The sequence below is a fragment of the Argiope bruennichi genome, chromosome 4, assembly GCF_947563725.1.
Source record: "Argiope bruennichi chromosome 4, qqArgBrue1.1, whole genome shotgun sequence".
Lineage (NCBI taxonomy): Eukaryota > Metazoa > Arthropoda > Arachnida > Araneae > Araneidae > Argiope > Argiope bruennichi.
In genome coordinates this window covers 106,117,731-106,142,844 of record NC_079154.1, presented here as the reverse complement: position 1 = coordinate 106,142,844, position 25,114 = coordinate 106,117,731, and the positions used below count along the sequence as shown (strand labels likewise).

The following is a 25,114-nucleotide window of genomic DNA, read 5'->3' as shown; positions in this document are numbered from 1 at the left end:
AGCTTATAATAGGTATAAGGTAAATAGAAAAAATTCGATTAAATTCTGGAAAATTCTAGATTTAGATGAAATTCTAGAAAATTCTATAATAAGATAAAATTCCTGACAATTCTAGATTTAGATTAAGTTCTAGGAAATATGTTCGATCTAACAAAAAAAATATGTATATTCACATTTTCTTGAAAGTAAATTATACGAATACAAATTCCTTGAAATGAATTCCAATAAAAAAAAAAATGTTAATTCTATAATCATCTTGAAAAAAACATGTGTGCAGGAAATATCCAAATTAATTCTAATCAAATATCTTTACGAAACCCTTAATTAGTAGTAAAATCTTTAATTATTTATTCTCTAATAATGAAAAATACTAAGAAATTTTGATTACTTCTTTCTTACCGACAATATGAAAGGTTTAATTATTTGCATTTGAGATTAAAAAGACTGTAATATCTTTAGCAAAAAAATGCGTAGATTATCTTTACTGACATGTTATTAATTAGAATTGTACTTACCAATCTCATTTACAAGGACTATCAATGTCATTCTTCGAGAAAAATTAATCAGCAAGAATTTTTAAATCCCATGATAATGAATTAGTTTGCTATCGGTAAATTTGGAAGTAAAAATTAATTTCTCATTTTTTTAAAATTTAGTAAATCTATTTAAAGAATCGGTTGAAATTAATTAATAAAGGTATTTACTATAATAATGAAAAAAATATATTGTGAAGAAGCATATTAATGAATTTGAATTAAGTTATGATAAAGGTAATGAATTTTGGTTGCTGTTTTATATGAAGATGTATATCTTATGATTTTTGTGAAAATGTTAAAACTTTTTCATTTATATCATAAAAGTATATGAATGTTAAATTATTAATTTTATTTGACTCATAATTTTATGAAAATTATTTATATTGGTATAAACCGTTTTCACAATAGAAATAAATAGAATTTAAAAAAAATGTTTTCTTTTATCATGAAGATATAGAAGTTCTTTCAAATTCTTTCTTTTTTGCATATAAATAGAAGGAAAGCAAAATGATATGGAGATTATACAAAATTATCCTAAGAGATATTTTTACAATTTAAAACATATTATGTAAGATCTTTATCAATCAATGAAATTCTGAATTAGAATTACAATAACATTTTATGTCCCAATATATGCTATCTAATATTCGGCGGAATGCTAAAATATTGTATCAATTAGGGATTGCAATACCGGACCAAAATTTCAATACCGGTATTCGGTATTTTTTAGATCTTAATACCGGGATACCGGTTTTAATACCGGTATTAGAAATTTTAGAAAAAGAAAGAAAACAAGGTGTTTCTTTCTTTTATTTGCCAGTTTTATAAGAGAGTGTAATATCACAAAAAATAATATGGAACTTATAAATTATAACAGTATATAAAGAATCACAAAAAAGTAAAGGAACAACTTATTTATTTAAATCACAAAAAAAGTGTAAATATCAGTATTCAGTCTGTGATACTATTACAAATTTTTGAAATGTGATCCTAAAAAACATAATGCATCAGTTGTACTGTCATTAAAGCTGAAAAGTAATTTTGTGTAAAAATTACCGGCTGTCGATACCACTCTTTCGGCATCTACGTCTACGTTCTTCAGATAGTGATTTGTGCTGTTTTTTCATGATTGCAACATGAAATTTATTGTTGCCTTAGCTGTTAATAAATTAAAATCTCTCCCACATAATGCCTCTATAGTCAGTTTTATTGGAAGTAGAGCTGATATAGTTCTGGATATTAAGACGAATTCACTGTCTGAAAAAATTAATTTGCAAGTTTAAGTCGATTATTGCTTTTTGGATTGGATTTCTAAATTTCAAAAACCGTTCCATCATTAGGAGTGAACTGTTCCAACGTGTCTTAGAATATATTATTAACATATATTCTGTTTTATTTTCAGTCAATATATATTTTTTAATATGGAGTTTTTTGTAGGGGAAAGTTTAAATATCTTAACAATTTTTCGAACTTTATAAATTATAGGAAGCAATTCTTGATGGGTTAATATTTCATCCTCATTAGCAATATCTTCTTCCACAATTACATTGTCATTATCTTCATTGTCAATATCACTCTCACTCTTACTCTCTTCAATGTCGGAATCCGAAGTTTCTATATCCACAATATTTGGAATCTTCTGTTCTTTATTTCTTTGGTATAATACATCTATTACCCCTAATTGAAATAAATGAGCATAGCACAATTGCTGATTTGCACCAATCAACTTACCAGATTTTTTCATAACTGTTGCTCCATTAGTCGTTATAGATACAATATCTTCTCTCAGGGATAATCCATGTTTCGCTAAATAAGATTTAAGCAATTAATTAAGCCATTAATTAGCTAATTAATTTCGCCCGTTTGGGAGACATAAAAGCAAAAACGTATACTATTTTGCTATGTTTGCTATGCCTGAACACATAGTGCAGACAATTTAAAAAATTTCTAGTAAATACCGAAAAACCGGTATTTAAACTTGTGAATACCGGTATTACGAAATTGTAAAATGGCTCAAAATACCGGTATTCGGTATCCCGGTATTCCGGTATTGCAATCCCTAGTATCAATTATTTGAATTATACCGAGACAATATATATAAAATAGTTTCTTTATTTTGTAATTTAGTAGAAAATACTGGAAGCATCAATATTCACTAGAGTACATAAGCAGACATTTAAATGTATAGATGAACCAAAAGCATCACGTCTGAAGATTTAATTCCTTTTTTCCCTCTCTGTTAACAATATTAGCACAGTACAGAGGAACAAATGAAGAATAGCAAAATTTCTCGAATTTTCTTTTCATAAACATATTTATAAAATAATTTTTAAAAATTATTTTCTTTTCAAAAAAATCAGAAAGTATATTTCAAATACTAGGATATATTTTATATTCATAAAAATCTCTACTACATATATAGATGAATGTGTGGGCTGACGTTCTACAGGTCAGATTGTTTCTTTTACAACTATCATATTTGGTACATCTATACCTTGAAGTGTAAGAATGAACATATCGGAGTGATCGTTTTTTGAAAATATAATTATAATTGATTAAAATCAATGTAGATTTTTGGATTTCTTTATCGATAATTTCCGAAAATATTGCTCAATAAAAGAGATTTTTACATCTTTTCAAAATTCAACAAATTATCTGCTTAACGGTACCAATCTCACATCTGTGCAAATTTTTTCAGAAGTTTGGCAATTTTTTAAAAATATATGTTGCTTAATTTTTACCAATTGCATTGTTGTACTGAAATAGAGAAGGCTTTAATGTTTTTTTGTCAAATATTTAATCGTGTTTTTTTTATTACTGAAAATAAGCAAGAAAAAGTCGGTTTAATATCTGTATCGTTTACTAGATAAATAAATAGGTGAAGTTACAGTACCGAGAAATTAAAAATATGAATTAATGGAAAATTTGCATTTTTAATAACGCTATGGTATTATGGGACTGATTTCCATTAGGAAGATTCATTCATAATGTGAAAAAAACATGTAAAGCTGGTAAAATAAAACGGCTTTAAAGTCTGACAATTCGATTCTTAAAATCAATTTGTTTACGGGATCATAACATATAATTATGTCTAAGAAATTTAAAAATTAAATACAATATTCCAGGCGCACTAGTTACTCGTCAAAAGAATATAATAATTCATTAAATCATAAATCTGAAAACCAGCATAAGCATTTAAAATATTATCCCACTTTTACGTTTTTCAGCTATTTAGAGTACTTTTTATTGGTCTGTTCAGATTTAGTCTAAGTTAATGTAAATGCAAATTAATGCAAATGGTCTCCTGCGGTTTACGCACTTTATGATCTCCTCCGGTTTATAATTCTTTTTCTTTTGTCTCTTAAAAATAGCAAAATAGGGTACTATTGAAAATTAATTGTTGTAATCCTTTTCATATCCTTTATTCCGTAATACATAAAAAAATTACGATTGACAATGATTTTTTTATCTGTTTATTTTGAGAAACACTTTTGAATTTCATAGTTCTATTGACGCATTGGGAATTTCATTGTTTTATCATCTATACATATTGATTCATCTTCTGATTTCCATTTATCTCATAAGCAATTCTCTCAGCTATTTTTTCCTCTCTTGCTTTGTATGATAGAATTTGTTAGGATTTTCTACGATTAAATTACAAAATAAGTAAATTCCAAGTATTGAGAATATCACGATCACTTTGTTGCATTATATTATTACAGATGACACCACTTATGAAAAATAACTGGCGTCTCTAACTGAATCGCCAAATATGCTTTTTCTCTTGTATTTTATTATATGATGAGAAGCAGTGCGACATTGCTATGGAATAACCTCTTTACTGAGTTTCTAAACATACGTCTTACTTCACCTGATACATAAGTGTAATAATTGAGCAGCCTATATATAACTATATGTTACTGATGAGTATTTGTTCTTGTCCTCGCATTATTTTTCGATATAGTACTCGCACAAGTAGCAGTCACCGTTGTCAGTAGTCGTGGCATCGTTTGATAGTGTAGCAAGATAAAGTAAATGCAAATATATCCAATCCATCTTCGAATAAAAGTTTGATTAATCCTTTCTCATCAAATCCAATGCTTGGTTAGTTCTATCGATTTCACTCATCCACTGTAAAGTAATAAATAGTCTTGGTGTCGGCCCAAAGTAATAAACAACAATGGCTATGGTGCTGGCTACGAAACAATTCCAGCCTCAGTGTATTCACATTGTTTTGAAAACTTTTTTGACATGTTTCTGCTACTGTTATCTCCTAATTAGTCACTGAAGATTTTGTGCTTAATCCTAGTTGTAGTGAATGTTTATGTCGAATATTTATTAATATTATATTATGTATTCCTTTTAAACATAATTGGACACATAATGCATTTCATATATTACTTTTGAAATCTTATTTTATTTATTTTTTACCATTTTTAAACCTTTTTTTTATTATATTCTCGTATATGCAATATACAGTAGTGCAAAATTTAAGCAACAGGTGCTTTTTTTCTATAACTTCACGAAAAATCATCTGAGAGACATGAAATTCAGAAATGAGAGACAGCATTTTGTACTTAAACTATGACGAAAGTATAGTTGCCCAAAAATGAATACAATGCATATAGTATAGAATCAAACAATAAAAGACATTATTGAACTCATAGTATCGCTACACATGATTGTCTGTCCAAGTGGAAGAACAACAAGCATGCTTTTTAATATGGTATATACCCTCCCCTCACTGCAATGGTTGCTTCGCACCGTCTCTCCATGCTCAGCACCAGATTGTCCAACAGTTCTTGAGGTAAGAGTGTCCATTCCTAACTCAGCAACTGTTTTAGTTGTTGGGGGTTCCCCGAAGGATGTAATCGTGATGCAAGGCGTCTCCCTAAAGCATCCCACACATGTTCTATGGGATTTAAATCAGAAGAGAATGCTGGCCAATCCAGCATTCTCTTGCTTCGCACCGTCTCTCCATGCTCAGCACCAGATTGTCCAACAGTTCTTGAGGTAAGAGTGTCCATTCCTAACTCAGCAACTGTTTTAGTTGTTGGGGGTTCCCCGAAGGATGTAATCGTGATGCAAGGCGTCTCCCTAAAGCATCCCACACATGTTCTATGGGATTTAAATCAGAAGAGAATGCTGGCCAATCCATTCGAGTGATATCTTCACTTTCCAGAAGTTGCTGAACATCGACAGTCCGGTGTGGCCTTGCATTCCATCAAAACGAAGGCTGGTCCAATAGCACCCCGGAACAGACACACAAAGGGAAGGATCATCTCCTTGCAATAGCGATCTCCGGTTACAGAACCTCTTTCGAAAGCGTGCAGCTCAGTCCTCCCGTTCAGCATAATGCCTTCCCGACTACAACTCAAGAAGCACCGTAGGGTCCCTTTCCGTGATGTTACTGGGATGAAATCGTGTCCCAACTTTCCTCTAAATCAAATGGCGTTGAAAATCCCTTGAGGCACTGAAACGACTCTCATTCGTAAAGAGGACAAGATTCCACTGATGAGATGCCCTGTTTCGTGCTCCTTACACCACTCTAAATGGTATCACTGATGGCCAGCTTTCAAATGTAGGCAGCGTTCAGGACGGTGGGCGAATAGGTCACCTTTGTGAAGGCATCAGGCCACAGTAAACCGCGATACTTGTCGCTCTGTTACTGTACACAGTTGCTGAACAGTGACGCTTGCTGACTGGTTTCTGGCTCTTTTCGCCTGCAGGACGATATAGCGGTCATCCACTACAGTTGTTTTCCTAGGACGGCCACCACCAATCTTTCTAACAATTGTATATATGGTTTGGAAGGCTTTCCAAGCGCGGGAAACGACACTTTTGTTTATTCCGAACTTTTCAGCTACACTGGTCAAACTGCGCCCTTCCTTCGGCTTTCCGATCATTCTTCCGCGTGTGAAGTCGCACAGATGATTTCTTCTAGGCATATTTCACGAAAGAACTCATTTGCACTTGCAGCGAATGTCTTTGATTGCGCCTCCGTTGTTGCTTTCCTTGTAATCTTGAGCTGCGCGCGCCGACCGCACGCTTTTTGTGTACACTCACGTCGCCTATGACGTTTTATTCCTGACATTTGCATACGAATCACCTTTCTACTGAACTGCAAGTTCATTTTACTGATTGCAATATTCCCTTTCCAGCAATTTCATGGGTACCTGCGTAAAATTTACATTGTTTCTTAAGTTTTGCATACCAGTGTATAATGGAAAGATATTGTAATTGCCAAAAAATTCTATTTCGATACCTTAACGAATTTCCATTTTAAGACCTGCCTGAGTAAAAAAACACAATTTTGGAATTATATTTATTCCTTTGTGAAGAGGATAACAGAAAAAACATTTTAAACTAGTCAGAAGAAATTTGATATATGGTCTCTACACCAAATATGTAGAGTTCTGTGAAATTTGAACAAATTGAATTCACAATGTTAGTATCTATGATTATAAGTGAATACGACACATACAAAAATGAACGAGGTATATAAAGTTTGACACACAGTTTTGGCCTCTAAAATACATATCGGTTTCAAATTTTGAAGCAAAGCTGTCAAAAGATATTACCTATATGTTTATCTGTACTTTGATATACTCATGTAAATTCGTTAAATTGAAAACGAAAAATTAAATAAATAACATTTGGTTCGTCAATTTTTGATTTTATTCAAAAAGTCTAAAATGCAAATTTGATATCCTTTACTATACTAGGGAAGTAATAAACACCGATGTGTGCCTCTATAGAAATGAAAATGTAAAACCTCGGGGTTTTCATGGTCTTGCCCAAGATCTACAATTTTACAGGGGTGGGGGATTTGAATGACATCTTTATTAAAAAATATACAAGAAAGTTTCTGAAATATCAACGCTGGTTTAACTTAGTTTCTGTAATGTTTGTAAAAATGGAATTTCCGAATGGAATTTTCACTCGATTCCGGATTCGGTGGAGTTCTGGAATATTTCTCATTTGTGTATCTTGATGGAAATGTGCTATTTGAATGTCTTTAGAAAGGAATTATTGGCCAATCATTGGTTAAATATCATCAATTGGCACAAGCTTGTATGATATTTTAAAGGAAACATTTTATTATTAAATTTGAAAGTAATGATTAATAAATAATATTTTAAAATAAAAAGTTATTATGATTAGTATACTAAAAATGATTTAAAAGCAATTATTAACCATGTTCAATTTACATATAGTTCAATTAGAATTTAACGAATCGATGTTTCATTTGAATGTTCAGGCATGTAAAATAAGTCACGATAAAATTACCTTGAGGATGATGTCTACGAGATTGACGACAACAAGAGACTTCCTCCTCTGCCTGTGAGAATATTTCTGGTAAGCTTCCTCCAGACTGGGGTCCCAGAACGAGTGACCGAGGAACGGACATCGACCCCAGGACATTCTTCGTCGAAGAATGGATGCGACTGTAGATGAAGAAGCAGCGGATGGCCGACCAGCATCCTCCTGGAAGGAAAGAAACTGAGTGTATTAATAAAATTTCTCTGAATGCTGATCCAAATTTATTGAAAAAAAAGAATTTGTTTTAAGATATATTTTCTCTCCGGTGACCTTCAAGGTCTTGCATCCTTTTGGGTAGGTGGGTCGTTGCAGGGTAGACCAAGACAAAGGTTTATTTACACCCCCATGTATAGTTATTATTACTTGAATTCAAATGTTATAATTATTTAGACGACAGCAGTTCCTGTCATATATATAAATTCGAAATTATTTTTGGAATTTTATGAACATACTGATGTTTTCTTACCGTTGACGTGCTTTCTATTACAGAAATTGATTTAGGCTATTTAATGATCATTGTTGAGAGTAAGCTGGGAATGTTAGCCTATAAACTGCTAACATAAATTAGAAAATATTTCGAATTTAATATAAAGAAATAAAAAACGGGCAGATTTTTTATATTTTAAACATGATCATTGGGAAACAAATGATAAATCAAATAAAGTAATCAATCCCGTTAGAGAAAATGAGCAGAAGCAATTTTCTTTAAGACAACTTACGTTTATTAGATTGTAACGTTTTCTCTTCATTCTGGGACACATAAATAAATACCTCAATCACATGCTGATGGATAAACTATAAATGTTTTCTGAATGAGTAACTTTTTCGCATCAGTTATCAGATTAAGGAAAAAAAAAATATCAAATGACGAATCTAGCATGAGCCCAGGGATTCATTATTAAAGGGATATTCAATAAGGAATGGTCATATTATTTTAAAAATGATTTACAAAAAAATCAATAAAGACTAAATTAATATTACATATATAGCGAGAAAGGTAAAGAATAGATGAAGCTTGTTTACAGTTATGGGATCACTGTTAATCCTATGTAGTCTGCTAAGAATGTGTTGCTTCACTTTCACCTACCCCAGACATAAATGTGACACTCGGCAAGTACATTGAAGTTTTGTTTTTATCGTAATTAGTGTTAGCTAAAGACTTGGTGATGTTATTGGAAACTTAGAAGGATCTGTACTTCTTTATAGTACATATATAAAATGCTTAAAGAGGGAAGATAATAAATTATGGTAGAAGTAGCCAGTTCTCTATTGACTGTTTTAAACGAAATAGACATTAACACAATAGCTATGATAGTGAGGAAGGACGATTGAACCATATTAATACATCTATCATAAAGACCTTTTTTATTATGCGTCACCTACAAATTGCTCACATAAAAACAGCAGAGCACTACATCGCTGCAATTAGATGTGTGTTTCGAGACTACTCGACATCATATTTCAAAACCAAACGTGACATCTGCTTACCAGTTACCGCATAGCCCTGACTTAGCACAATGCGATATATTCTTTTCTCGAATTAGAAGAAACACATTCAGGAAAAAATTTTTACAGCATAATGAGGTAGCAATAAAAGCTGCAGAGGCAACTTGTAAAGGACTTGTGGAAAAAAATGGCTGTCAGCACGTGCTTGAATACTGTAGAAAAGGTGGTACAAAAGTATTGCATGCAATGGGGAGAGTTTTAAGAAAGAATATCAAAATTTAGAGGATAAAAAGTATCAGGTATTTTTTTTTTATTAATTAATCATTATTCTTTATTTAGGTTACATATTTCAAGAGGAAACGATAATGACTAAAATTTTCATTTCTTGTAACTCTTTACCCAATTGAAGTTAAGATGATCATTTATTCTGAGAAAATAATAGCCTCGTCAAAATTTTGCTAAAAGGCCTTTGAAATCTGTCATCCTTCAAGGAGTCGATAATTTTACATATAAAATTACGTTCCTTAACGGAAGGTACATTAAAGTTTCTCTGTTATTAGAGATTTCGCAGTCAATTTGTTGTCTTTGTGGCGAAGTCTAGGTTTTGAAACTACAGGGTTGTGGATTCACAATTCAATCCCTCGAAGATTCTATTGAATATGCTAACATTATTAACTTAAGCAGAATTTGTTGACATAAAAGTTGTACAATGATTTTTTTTTTATTATTAAAATGTGAAAGAACAAAATTACAAAGCCAAACACTTTTTCACTTCTGGTTTGGCTAACTATAATTTTTACAGTAAAAAAACATTAAATCCATCACAGAACATTAGAATATTTATGATTAAAATTATAAAAAATAAATAAAATTTGTAATTACAAGTAAATAAAAAATCTTATTCCTCATATAATACATATGAGTAAAAGGAAGGAAATTTATTATAATAAAGATCACAAAACATAATTAAACAAAACGGAATAAAAGGAAAGAAAAGTGCACTTATTAAGTTAAATTCTGTCATCCTTCAAGGAGTCGATAATTTTACATATAAAATTACGTTCCTTAACGGAAGGTACATTAAAGTTTCTCTGTTATTAGAGATTTCGCAGTCAATTTGTTGTCTTTGTGGCAAAGTCTAAGTTTTGAGACTACAGGGTTGTGGATTCACAATTCAATTCCCCGAAGATTCTATTGAATATGCTAACATTATTAACTTAAGCAGAATTTGTTGACATAAAAGTTGTCAATTGAGTCGTTTTTTTTTAATTAAAATGTGAAAGAACAAAATTACAAAGCCAAACACTTTTTCACTTCTGGTTTGGCTAACTATAATTTTTACAGTAAAAAAACATTAAATCCATCACAGAACATTAGAATATTTATGATTAAAATTATAAAAAATAAATAAAATTTGTAATTACAAGTAAATAAAAAATCTTATTCCTCATATAATACATATGAGTAAAAGGAAGGAAATTTATTATAATAAAGATCACAAAACATAATTAAACAAAACGGAATAAAAGGAAAGAAAAGTGCACTTATTAAGTTAAATTCTGTCATCCTTCAAGGAGTCGATAATTTTACATATAAAATTACGTTCCTTAACGGAAGGTACATTAAAGTTTCTCTGTTATTAGAGATTTCGCAGTCAATTTGTTGTCTTTGTGGCAAAGTCTAAGTTTTGAGACTACAGGGTTGTGGATTCACAATTCAATTCCCCGAAGATTCTATTGAATATGCTAACATTATTAACTTAAGCAGAATTTGTTGACATAAAAGTTGTCAATTGAGTCGTTTTTTTTTTAATTAAAATGTGAAAGAACAAAATTACAAAGCCAAACACTTTTTCACTTCTGGTTTGGCTAACTATAATTTTTACAGTAAAAAAACATTAAATCCATCACAGAACATTAGAATATTTATGATTAAAATTATAAAAAATAAATGAAGTTTGTAATTACAAGTAAATAAAAAATCTTATTCCTCATATAATACATATGAGTAAAAGGAAGGAAATTTATTATAATAAAGATCACAAAACATAATTAAACAAAACGGAATAAAAGGAAAGAAAAGTGCACTTATTAAGTTAAATTCTGTCATCCTTCAAGGAGTCGATAATTTTACATATAAAATTACGTTCCTTAACGGAAGGTACATTAAAGTTTCTCTGTTATTAGAGATTTCGCAGTCAATTTGTTGTCTTTGTGGCAAAGTCTAAGTTTTGAGACTACAGGGTTGTGGATTCACAATTCAATTCCCCGAAGATTCTATTGAATATGCTAACATTATTAACTTAAGCAGAATTTGTTGACATAAAAGTTGTCAATTGAGTCGTTTTTTTTAATTAAAATGTGAAAGAACAAAATTACAAAGCCAAACACTTTTTCACTTCTGGTTTGGCTAACTATAATTTTTACAGTAAAAAAACATTAAATCCATCACAGAACATTAGAATATTTATGATTAAAATTATAAAAAATAAATGAAGTTTGTAATTACAAGTAAATAAAAAATCTTATTCCTCATATAATACATATGAGTAAAAGGAAGGAAATTTATTATAATAAAGATCACAAAACATAATTAAACAAAACGGAATAAAAGGAAAGAAAAGTGCACTTATTAAGTTAAATTCTGTCATCCTTCAAGGAGTCGATAATTTTACATATAAAATTACGTTCCTTAACGGAAGGTACATTAAAGTTTCTCTGTTATTAGAGATTTCGCAGTCAATTTGTTGTCTTTGTGGCAAAGTCTAAGTTTTGAGACTACAGGGTTGTGGATTCACAATTCAATTCCCCGAAGATTCTATTGAATATGCTAACATTATTAACTTAAGCAGAATTTGTTGACATAAAAGTTGTCAATTGAGTCGTTTTTTTTAATTAAAATGTGAAAGAACAAAATTACAAAGCCAAACACTTTTTCACTTCTGGTTTGGCTAACTATAATTTTTACAGTAAAAAAACATTAAATCCATCACAGAACATTAGAATATTTATGATTAAAATTATAAAAAATAAATAAAGTTTGTAATTACAAGTAAATAAAAAATCTTATTCCTCATATAATACATATGAGTAAAAGGAAGGAAATTTATTATAATAAAGGTCACAAAACATAATTAAACAAAAGGGAATAAAGGGAAAGAAAAGTGCACTTATTAAGTTAAATTCAACATTCGAAGCCAAAAACTTAATTGCATTTTGTTTTTTATGAGAACAAAATGAGAAAATTATGCTGAAAAAAAAACATCAAATCTCATTAAATGATGACTATCAGATAAGTAAAAGAACTACCCCATTCCCTTGGGTTGTAAAAAACAACAAGTATTCAAGGCAAGATAACCGTAACTGCGAAATAAAGATAAAATTTCTTACTAGAAAGGTATATTTAATGAATTTTTTACATGGCTAAACAAACTAAAACGGTAATGAATGAATTCAGTCTTTTGTAAGATTGACTACTAAAAAAGAAAAAAAATTACAATCATGTTTATATATTAAATATTAAACTGATAAACACACACTTCAGCATAACTTCTAGTAGCTTAAAAAGTTTTTTAAACCTCAATAAAATATATTTTGATAATTTTCATTTTTATTGAAAACTTGCTGTCTATGGAGACCCCCTGATTAAGCAGAAATATTGGTTTGTATTTGATTTCAGTGAAATCACCATGAGTTCGTCAAAACTTTCAGATCAAGATGTTTTAATATATAGTCTTGCATATTTTTTGTTCATAATGTACATGAACTTTGCTAATGGATACCAGCTACATAAAATCAGAGCACTGTTATAATTACATTTCTTCAATTAATCTCTTTTGTAACTTCTGTTGTATTCCAAATTCACTTTTTATTCTTGTTTAAAACTACACAAATATCAAAGAGGAATTTTCTTCTATAGTTTTCAAAAGTGGAAGAAAATACCGCGATTAAATATTTTACTAAGCAATGCAAACAATTTGTAACTTATTTTTTTAATGATAAAATCTGATCGGTTTAAATTTTACTAATTGGGGAGAGTACTGTATAATCTGCTTGCTTCGATATTCGAATATTAAAAATTTCAGATGATATACTCGCTTTTCATTAAATGGAAGTGTTAATATAATAAGGTGTTACTCAAAAATAATAAAAAAAAAAGATCAGAAATTTTTTGAGCAAGTGATCCAAATATCTGGAGAGATAAAGAAGAATAGGAAGCTCGGAAAAAGTTTAAAAAATCGTTGGACCTTATTCTTTTAAAGATGTAATTTCTACGGGATTCATATTTATTCTGTAATTAGAAAAGAATAGTAAAACATATTGATAAATTTTGTGATTCCCGACTTCAACAAGTTCGATGCATTCAGGACACAATATATTTCCAAAATGGTACACTTCAATCGGTTCTTCAATGGCACTTTCAATGGTTCACTGTAAATAATTCAAGTTCAAACGTCCATAGAATAACTGGTGATCAATTGTTATTCGCAATTCTGATATAATCTCTGGTTGAGAGACTTCTTAAAAGTTTAGGTTTATTGCCGAAATTGTGTGTTTCTTTTATTGATTTTTATATAAATTTATTGATATTTGGTATTATGTTTTAATTTAATAAATGATATATTTGCCAACCATTAAACCTTATTTATAACTATAAATGAAAGAGCAAGTGGCCATCAACGAAAGAATGACTATAAATGAAAGAACAAATGGTCATAAATGAAAGAACAAATAGAGCATCCATCTAAAGCAGCGAAGTTTAATTTGAACAATCCTGAATATTAATTTATACAAATTTGTCAATTTTTTTCTTTTATATTTATTTTGCAATCAACAAAAGTATGATATAGTTATAAATATTATCCATACAGGATATACCAGCATATTAAAGCATTGAAATCGGACAAGAAGACATTCAAACAAGTCTTAGCTTGAAAAACATTTGACACTGACTTAGTCATAACTGACTCAAATCATCTTCAACAGTGGTAGGCATAAAGAGATGATTCCAAACTGCCTGTGATGTAACTTTAGAATTTATGACAACTTGTGATTTCCCAACATCTTGGGAACTCACAAGATAGCTTGAATTTGTTCCATTAACGCAATACGGTTAATGGTAGTAATCATCTGAATTTGCTGATTTTCTTTTTCACCAGGTGCCTGGTGAATAATTCCTGAGTTATTCCTTTCTCAAAACAATTCCTGACATTAACTGTAAATAGTTTTAATATCCCAATCCACTCTTAATTGCTTTGAGGTGAGATAAAATCTCTCCTTTTGCTGTCTTTCAGCCTTACTCCGTCTAAAATCAATGCCCATTTTGGGATAAAATGCAGTCTCTATTTCTTTTAAAGTATTAATATATTTGAACCAATACCGGAAGAACAATATCGCTCATTTATACAGTAGTTAGCAGATTTGACAATGTTTTCCATTATGAATTCTCTCGAATCAATGCATTTATATAAGCAATCAAAATAATGCTGATAATTTAAGAGTTATCCATGTAATTCTGAAGAAAAAGCTATAGTGCTTGCAAAATTTCCAAGAAATAATACTATGGTTTAAGAATCTTATATAAATTTTCCACTTCTGTATTTTATTTTTATCCGAATAGTTTTTATTGCATATATATCTAAATTGCCTATTTTAGCCTTCTCTAGCCACTTTTTTGTTGGAAAAGCAACAAGCTCAGCAACAAACAATGATGCTATATTCTACACGAAAATACGAACACATAAAAGACAAAAACACAACCAGAGCAAACACAAGAATAACATTTGCAGTAAGCTTAATTACACAATCAGCAAACTGATAATAAATAATCATAACAGCACAAATCGCTAAGAAAAAATTCGCAAGAGAGAGACTTCTCCCGATTACTGGCGCCTATTAACTCATCTACCACTATCTACTGATTAAATACTGATTCACTCGTTCGAATTCAATTCCTGTCTTACTACTGAATGAGTCTCAGCTTTGTCTCAAGCTTTATAGTTTCCTAGACAGGACACAGAAGCTTCTAAGGAAGACTTAGAAGGATCCTTATGAGTCCTAATGGAACTATTGTCAAGATTCTTGCAGTTGCTTGAATCATCAATTTTATTTCCGAATTCTTCTTCAAGTCGCCAAATGATCGCCAAGAATTGAAGTCACTGATTCAGTTAACATTCAGCTTTCGTCAGCGCTACCTATCAAACTATCTTAATTATTATTAGATTCACTGGCCGGCGTCCTGGCATAGGGGTAGCGCGTCTTCCCCGTGACCTGGGCGCCCTGCCTTCGAGTCTCGGTTCGGGCGTGGTTGTTCTTTATATGTTCGATTTGTGAATGGGCCCCCTTGTAAAAAGGGGTTGTGCAAGCGAATGTGTTGCGAGAGTAGCTAAGACGTATGTATTCTTGGCCCTAGTTGGCGTTACTAAAACAAGTGACGCTCCCTTGGGCTTGTCCATGGCAAGTGCCATTATAAACAACAACAACAGACTAACTACTCTGGGGAATAATATTACAAATTTGTAACAGTATATACCCTAGTCTTAAACATTAAACTCTATGTGGACCAGAGATTATTAGATGCAGCTAATTTCGTGATAAGGAAAAAAACCCGCCTGGTGATAACACATCTTGCAAACTTCAGAAATTTAAATACGCTAAACAGAATTATCACTCTTACCTTTGTTTCGGTTTCTGTTTTGTCATTATCCCCCGGAGTAGACTCTCCTTTCCCGCTGTCTGCACAGGAAGACATATTGGTGGATTTCTCCTTTTCACATTGTCCACTGTCGGCGATTCGACGAGATGGTCTTAGAAAGTATTCCCTGAAACAAAATTTATCATTATATAAATATTAAATAAAATAGAAACCATCATAAAAAATGAAAAATTATTTTTTCAACAGTGTTGGATACGAATTTGTATGTGTATAGAAAATATTCATTCTTTTTAATACGATGGAGGGGTTTTAGAAATATTTAAGGGTTACAAAATTTAAATTATTGTAGTTATGATTACTGTTATTTTTTTAAGAAAAGAAAAGTGCCGTCTTAGATGTACAGAACAAGAATCCATTTATAAAAGATAATTTTTGAGGAATTACAAATTCGTAAGCACTATGTATGTTATTATTAGTTTTAAGAAAGGAATATTATTTTATTTGAAGATCTGTTTATGTAAATGAAATATTTATAATTAATTAAAATCGGTTTATCCAGAAATGCGTTTTCTCCAAGAATAATATTGATTCAAAACAAATAGTCATTAACTTATTGCCTCAAGACTGAACAATTGATTTCTAGGAAAATAGCTAGCAAAACAACTGATGAAGAATCATTTATAATGTGACATCTGGAAAAACTTAGCAGGATAAATTATACCAAAGGAACAATAAAATATTTCCTTAGTTAATTAAATCTGCATAACGTTTCAAAGGTTAAGCAGCGAATTACAATCAATATTAGATTACCCCATTAAGTATAAACAGCCACTCGTGTATCTCAGAATTAAGAAAAAGACTAACACATTATTCAGAGTTACCTGCTATTCTATTTACGAAGAAAGACAAGAGGAAGAAAAATCAGTTTCTCAACTTGTTTTGTTATGAATGTTATCATTATTATTATGAATGTTATCATTATTTTATCTGTTTGCTGCATTTTATCGTGATTTGGGTTGAAAAATAAAGCAGAATATAAGTAAACAACATAATCAGAAATTTTGATACTAATTGACCTTTTCTATGACGTAATAATCTCAACTAATAATAAAATAAAATGTTTTTATGTATACTCGCGATCTACAAGTCAAACCATTTTATATAGAATTACCAAATTTGGTACAAATATAATTTGGAGAATAAAAATATGTACCTTTGAGTGATTCTTTAAAAAATTTATTAGCAACTTTATTAACTAAAAAATAAGCGGAACTTAGATTTTTCACAATAATATTAGAATATACATTTACAGATAAATAATTTTTACACCTCTTTAAAATTTAAAGGAATTGTATTTATTTATCATTTAATTCTTTTCTTGTGAATTTTGACAATTTTTTTAAAAAAAATACTTTTTGGCATAATAATAATTTAGATTTTTGCAATGAAATTCAAATGTTATCGCGTTGTTGTTGTTTCTTATGGCACTTGCCATGGACAAGCCCGCTGTTACGAAGACAGCGATTTAAGCCGGTGGGGGAGCGTCTCTTGTTTTTATAGTAGCGCCAATTAGAGCCAAGAGTACGATTTTGCTACTCACGCATCACTCATTCGCTTGCACCATCCCATTTTAGAGGAGGACACATTCACACACCTCACAAATAGAACAACAACCATGCCCAAACCGGGACTCGAACACAGGACGCCCAGATCATGGGAAGATGCGCTACCCCTATGCCAGGACGACGGCTGTTTTCACTGTTATCACTGTTTCATAAAATAACAAATTGTTTGCTTTCCCCCATTTCTGAAAGATTCTGCTTATTATTTACACAAATGGTATGAAGAATAAGAAAATAAATCTATGGCTACTAGGATATAATGAAATTTGACTCCATTAAGTAGGTTAACTCTTAGAAGCAAATAGAATAGATTTAAGGATTTTAAGGTGACTTGGAATTAAATTTGATCACACTATTTAGTTTTCAAAATTATTTTATTGAATGAATCATAATCATCAAATTATACAAAAGGAATTTACTTAAAATTAAGCAGAGCCAGCAACAACAAAAATATTGCCAAAAGAAACCAGTATTAAATTAAACTTTATTGATTTCTAATAAGTAAAAAACATGGCTAGGATACTGCTTAGATTAATTGTCTTCTTATGCCTTTTGAACTCCTCTACTTTTGTGATACTGGGTGGTTAATATTAAAGCCTATTTATTCATATACTTAAAGGAAAATAGTTGCAACCCTATAAATGTCAATTTTTAGAACACAAAATAAATTTTTATTTTTTAAAAATAAAGGGATCAGTTGAATTCAAATTCTATCGTTAAATAAACGTTTTTAAATATAGTGATAGATAGAGAATTCATAATTTTAGATCAAATCTATACAAATTATTGAGCTTTTGCGTTTCACAATTTACAGTGTATAATCCGTAAAATATAAATAATTGAAATTGTGAAAAGGTAGTTTTTTTTTTGTAGTTATTTGAATATTTATTTCTCTTAACAGAATTTCATCTTTCTAAACCTGTATTATCTAATACAATCCTCAAAAGGGAATGGAAATTCTGCTAAGAATAGAACCCTTCAATAAAAGCTTGTAGTTTGTAAAAAAGGGAAAGTTTTGAAAGGTTTCCATATGCAGTCAGTCATAACAAAATCTGTCTGGAATTTTTTCCAAGAAAAAATTCTTCATGAATTTAAAAGTATGTTCTATCATCATTTCCTTTTAAAGAAATACCTCTCAGTCATGTGCACATCGCCAAGCAAAAATGAATATTTATAATGAGAGGAATAATGAATTCATTGTATTAATTATGATAAATTAATAATGAGTAATAAAGAGGAAATAATTTGTTCTATCACAATTAATACAATTAATAATACATTACACATTAAAAATAATGCCAGTTAAGGTGTATAAACTGATGCTAATTCAAATAAAACTTGAAATATTAAAAAAATCTAAATTGCATAGTTTTAATTAATTTTAATAATATTGTAAGTATTTTTCATATGAATTTTCCTTTCTATAAATATTTTTCAAATATTGTATCAGTGAAAATGTTCTTATATATATTTTTATGACGGATTGATTATGCTATGTAACCAATGCTAAAAATTAATATGAATTATATTTCTTACATATTTACACATTTTTGCAATGTGTTATTCTAAAAATATTTAGAATTATATATCTGATAACTTTAAACAAGCAATTTTTGTTGTATGCATATAAATTTATTTATTTCGTGTATCTCGGAAATACTTCTCTAACGATTTGGATCAAGTTTTATGTTGAGATAAGGTTTTACTTTTTAAGTTTATCAAGTCCTTTTTTATCCTGAAAAAAGTCTAGATACACGCACACTCACACAAGAAACCCTTTTTATAACTGTTAGAGTCTTTTTCTATCTGCTCTCATGCTGACAATGTCATATAGAGCCGTCTAATACATTTTTATGGTGCATTGTTACCATAGGATGATAACCTATTGGTTTCTCAAAATTTCGTGAGATGGCGCTGATGGATGTGAGATGAGGCAAGATTGAAAAATATTTATATGTAATCAGCATGCGAATCGTATCTAAATATTTTCTCTAAAAAAACAATTTTACAAAAAAAAAATACTGCCGAGTCAAGTTTGGTTTCTCAGATATTAATTATTTTAAACTGATAATTTATTTTTTATTCATATCAGTGAAATGGCGTGAGAACATTGATTATTTGCAATTTCTTTCGTTCTTTTTTCTTTAATTATTTTTTTAATTCTTTCTTCTTTTCTTTAAATAAGGGAAAAAATGAAAATGAATCATTATATCATTTAATTCGGAACGAAATCAAATTTATGATATTTAACTATCATTTAGTTAGCTTTAAAACTACATTTAACTCATTAAAGTGAAAATAAAGCGCAACCACAGATTCTAAATTTTTAATATCTTTCCGCTCACTTCAGGAAATGAAGAAAAAGCCTTGAATTACATACGGAAGAACCATTATTTACAAAAAGAAAAAGAATGAAACAAAATAATAATAAATAATAAAATAATGAAAAATATCTCCAATTATTTTAAAACCTATTTTTGCTAACCTATGTAGAATAAATTTCATTTTTATGTTTTTTCCACTTCATTAACTACTTTTCCAAAAAGTAATTATCTATAAAATATGTATATTATAATTTTTGCTTACAAAGTAGAACCATCTATTGTTTTGCTGCTTTGAAATATGCAGAAACAATTAGATAATGACTAATCATTGTAATGAGTTTTACTCATACATAGAGTTTTAATTGGACAACAGTGTGCAATTTTTTTTTTATCTTTCTGTTAAATACAAGTATAAATAGGAAACCCCATCTAACGTATATATTAATTGTAACTCTTTTTTGTAAAATGTTGCAGAAAAATTTAAATGGTATGTTTTATAATTAATAAATTATGCGGAGAGACACTATAACGGACCAAATTTTGCTAACTTCACTGGCATGCATATCAACTTCAGTAAAGAAGCATATATACGTAAAATGGTAATTAATGTTTGATATAGATTGGTCTATTTCAATTAAATCTTGTATTTTTGTTAGATTCCTAAAAACTTTATTCTATTTATTTTAAATTATTTACTTTTTTTGCTTAGATCTCCTATATTAGTAGCAAATAATCAAAGATAAGGGATTTTTAGTTAATTAATTACGCTTTTGATTAGAGAGCGTAGTTCTATTTCATATGTTGAATTAAACTTTTTTATTAAATTGTTGAGTCTTTGTTATTTTTTTAAAAATTAGATTATTAAGAGATGAGTCTGGTTGATTCAATTTAATTTCTTTTTCAGCTCATTGCGCCATCTTTATTAATTAGTCAGTTTATCATTGGAATAGAGGGCGCAGTGATGTGACCGCTATCGACAATTGTATGTGCTTTTTTTCATTCCAGTATTTGGCAGGGAACACAATTTTATCTGGACTTTAAAATCAGAGATTTTTAATTTCGAAACCCGATTACATCGATGAGTTATTGAGTTAATCATATCTGATGTATATAGAATCTTATGGAATAAAATATCCCTCGCATGGTGAAGCGTGAAAGTCTAGAGAGAGGGCGTAAATGATGACTTAGATATCTTCCTCGGCATCTGACCATGATTTTAAATGACGATGTTCTTGGCAATTTGCAACAAAATGAGATGTAAATACAGAGCAGACAGTTTTTGATTCTGATGTGATATTAATGAAAGTGCTGGATCTCTCTTTGCTATCAGTATTTTCCGAATGATAAACGAGACTATACATAAAAAATGAATAATAATGTAACAATAAGAAATAAATAATTTGTATAATCAAAATATTTCAGCTTTAACATTATCAATACAATGACGAATTTAATTCATGTAAATAATAAATTTTAAAAATAAATCAGTAGTTCTATCAGTTTATATATAAAAGGAAACTCACTTGGGCAAGCAAAAAATACCTTTTTATGTTCTTTGCAGATTGAAATAATAAACGTTCCAAAAAATGTATGTTAACTGATTATGCATTTAAACAAATTAATATGCTAATGTACTGATAAAAATTTTATGAAAAAAAACAAGGACATAATCTCAGCTACACCATTTGAAGCTAATAAATAAAAGATAATATTAGAGTTTCCTGTTGATATAAGCCATATTTTAAAGGAACTTACTGAAATACATAGATGTTCTTGACAAACAGAAAGAAGATCCGAGAATTCAAAGAATTCTATTGGTGAGTGACAATGTTCCATTTGTATTACTTTCTTTTGAATGTAAAGATCAATATATGTATATTAGAGCTTACGATACAATAACAGAAAATGGAGATTACCCTTGGGAAGCTCCGAAGAAAATAATGGCATCTCTTATCCCTCTATTATGTGCATATAGGGACCATTATTCGACATTCTTTCCAAAATAGGAAAATTCTTCATAATATCACAGCTGAAGAATTCATGAATTATATTATCGTCAGGGGATAAAGGGAATGACTCGTGCATTGGAAAACAGGAAACCTATGAAAATCATTTATCCACGAAGAAGCGGTATGCAGCTGAGATTTATTGAGATTTGCAGCTGAAATTTATTACTTTTATTTCTCTGAACGAACCTGTAAATTATATAATTCCGTTAACTAATATAAAGAAAAATTATTTTTCAAATTCAGAAAATCAAATTTTATTTGTAAAGCAAAATTTTCACAGTGGCCTAGTAGTAAGAGGCGTCGTGTTAATGAGTCTGATGCACTCTAGATCTGTTAATGCGGTACTACAAGTGGCGTAGCCACTCACTGACGGGACGTAGAAGAGGATCGACTCGGATCAGATATAAACCTTATCATCTGACTGAAGTATAGAATTTGAAACCCATCCCAAGTACTGCTTCAAAATGGAACATTGATATAACTAAATTAAACTATAAAATCAGATTTAATTAATTAAACTCTTCAAAATTAACGATACTATTAACATTAATTAATGATATCCTTATCGATAATGGATAAATGTTATTCAGTTCCTTTTAAATGCAAATAATTGAAATTGATTATTGAATAAATAGACAACGTAGGCCTAAATTTCTACAATTATCGTGAAGTAATCAACTTTAAATTCTGCAAAATGCATTAGTTTTCTGGATACAAAGAAAATGTTAGCAAAAATAGGATGCCCGTTTCTTTCCATCCGAATGCGTGTTGATGATTCGAACCTCGTTCGAATCATTTTATCAAATGAAGTGAAATGATGCTTCAAATTATTTATGCAAATGTTTTTCACTATATATATAAGAGCGGAAGCACTCATACTTAGATATTAGGATACTTAGATGCATGGATCATGCTTAGACGAAGATTCAGATTTTCTTTTTGTGTTCGTAGTCTGTGTCGATGTGATATTTTATAATGCAATAAATGTTTGTTTGTTTGTCTCAAGAAATATCGTCTGTCAGAAAAAAATGTTAAATTAAATATGTAATCATTCTTTTAGCCTAAGAGCAACAACCTTAATTAAGTAGACCTTAAGATATTATCTTGTTATAGTTTGTATATAGGGACCACTAGAAATAAATTAACGAAAATAAATTGTAGCTTCGTAATATATTCGAAATTAAAACAAGCATGCTTAATTTTAAGTTTTAAACCATTATTTGCATAGAGTAATTCTGTTTGACTGCTTATTTTGTGCAAAATATTTTCCACGGATTGAATATCCATTTGATAATTACAAAAATGGATCCTCTAATGAAATCATAGTTAAATAATGATTATTATCATAAACAAAAAATCTATCTATACATAAATTTTTCTCTTTCCTACATAAATGTGTTAGTAATTCATCACATGTTACATTGCAACAAGTAATACAACAAAATGGTTATTTGCATTAATAAAATTGTTATTTGCTGTAATGTGAATAAGCAAAATTGTTAGACAAGTGTTGTATTGCAACAAGTATGTTATTTGAAAAATTGTGAGAAGCTTTTTTTTTTCATATAACACACCATTTTCCCATAGCAACAATACAAGAATTCGTCCAACAGATTTAAATTTCCTTAATGAAGAACAGAATTTGTTAAAATCTCATCAAATAAAAGGATAATTTTATAAATTAGAAATATATTTTTTTTAAAATATTTTGTTATAATTAAAATGGTCATAAATTTATCGATATATACATATATCGATATGATCAACTGTGAAATTCTAATTCAAACATCTTCATTTTCAAAAAAAATCAAAATAATAATACTGAAAAATCAAACAAAAAGAGAGAATTTAATAAAAAGCAATTAGAAATTGCCAAAGATAAAAACATTATTTAATAAAATTTTCCTTAAAAAATGAATCTCCAGACGATTTTTTTTCTTTCAATATTTCAAATGCAAATCTTCTTTTCATTTGTGGTTATACAACCAAAATAAATCATTTTACATTACTGAACTAATGAATGATTTTTTTCCCTTCTTCTTTTCGCAATTCTTTGATAAATATTTTTTTTCTTGTAATTGAAAGAAAGGAATTTTATGATCGACAGCGAATAAATAACTTCGAATGGCACAAAAAAAATTGTCGATTATTTATTTCAAACATCTTTTCATTACTTGATGTTTAAAGATTTAATTCAAAGACCAGAGATTTTTTAAAAATAAAATGAATGGAACTAATTACTTTTATTTTTAATCAGAAAGGGAAGCACTTAATTAACTATTTTTTTTCTATGATGATTATATCCCTATTTAAAGAACATCTTTAGCTTAGTGGAATGTAAATTCCTATTTTTTATGTACATATATTCATAAAAGAACTTCTATTATTCATTTTACTTTTTCTTAAAGAGAATTGTGTTTGTTGAAGAGCTATTGAAAAACAGGAAATGTATATTTTGTTTGATATGGGAACTACTGAAAAATAAGAAAATGTTTTATAATCTGGAATTTAATTGTTTTCTCGCTATTTTTGTTCTTAAAGGGAATTAGTGGTATCTATTTCGAGACTATTTTTTTCACAGTGTAATGTTAGCTATGATTTTGCATTAAGTTCCATTTAAGGTTGGTGTGCATTTCTACAAAAAATACCCTTATAAAAGAAATCGTTTTCTTATTGAGAATGGAAGACAAAATTTAGAAGTAAATAACATTAAACTCTTGAAGCTCTATAAGTATTTATTTAATTTTAAAAAGTACAAGTTAATTTTTTAAAAATTTAAGACAATAATATATATAGTTAATTTTTGGAATAATTTTGCTAAATTAACTTAAATAATTTTAAATAAATTTGTTAATATTAATTATTATTAAAGATCTCACAATGAAAACTGGTAATTTAATAAAATCTTACCCAAAATAAGTAACAAATTTTCGTTAAAAAAATCAGTTTAAATTTTAATATCAGAGACATGAAAACATGATTTCTGTGTGGAAAAACATTGCAAAAATAACAAGAATATGCAAACGAAAAGAAAAAAAAAATGATAAAATATTTCGTAAAATTTCTATAAATTAAAATAATTATTTTTTTATTTTTAAAAACTTTATTTACAGTATTAAATAAGGAAGAATAGAATTCGAAATATCGTGAAGAGATTTAGATCCTCAACTGATCCGTAATATTCTTACAGAGAGTTTTAT

General features: G+C 29.2%; 1 protein-coding gene across 4 annotated transcripts in view; it reads right to left on the bottom strand.

Moving 5' to 3' along the window:
- LOC129965976 (adenylyl cyclase 78C-like) overlaps nucleotides 1-25,114 on the bottom strand; it is a 430,498-nt gene that overhangs the window by 158,844 nt on the left and 246,540 nt on the right. For 2 of the 4 annotated variants that reach the window (XM_056080294.1, XM_056080293.1), the window contains exons 2-3: nucleotides 15,981-16,125; nucleotides 7,827-8,024 (exon numbers count right to left, since the gene is read on the bottom strand). In XM_056080294.1, coding sequence (XP_055936269.1) covers nucleotides 7,827-8,024; nucleotides 15,981-16,055 — 273 coding nt within the window. In that variant the 5' untranslated portion in view covers nucleotides 16,056-16,125. Of the gene's footprint in view, nucleotides 1-7,826; nucleotides 8,025-15,980; nucleotides 16,126-16,769; nucleotides 16,838-25,114 lie in introns of those variants that run through there. The other 2 variants (XM_056080292.1, XM_056080296.1) reach the window with 2 other exon arrangements.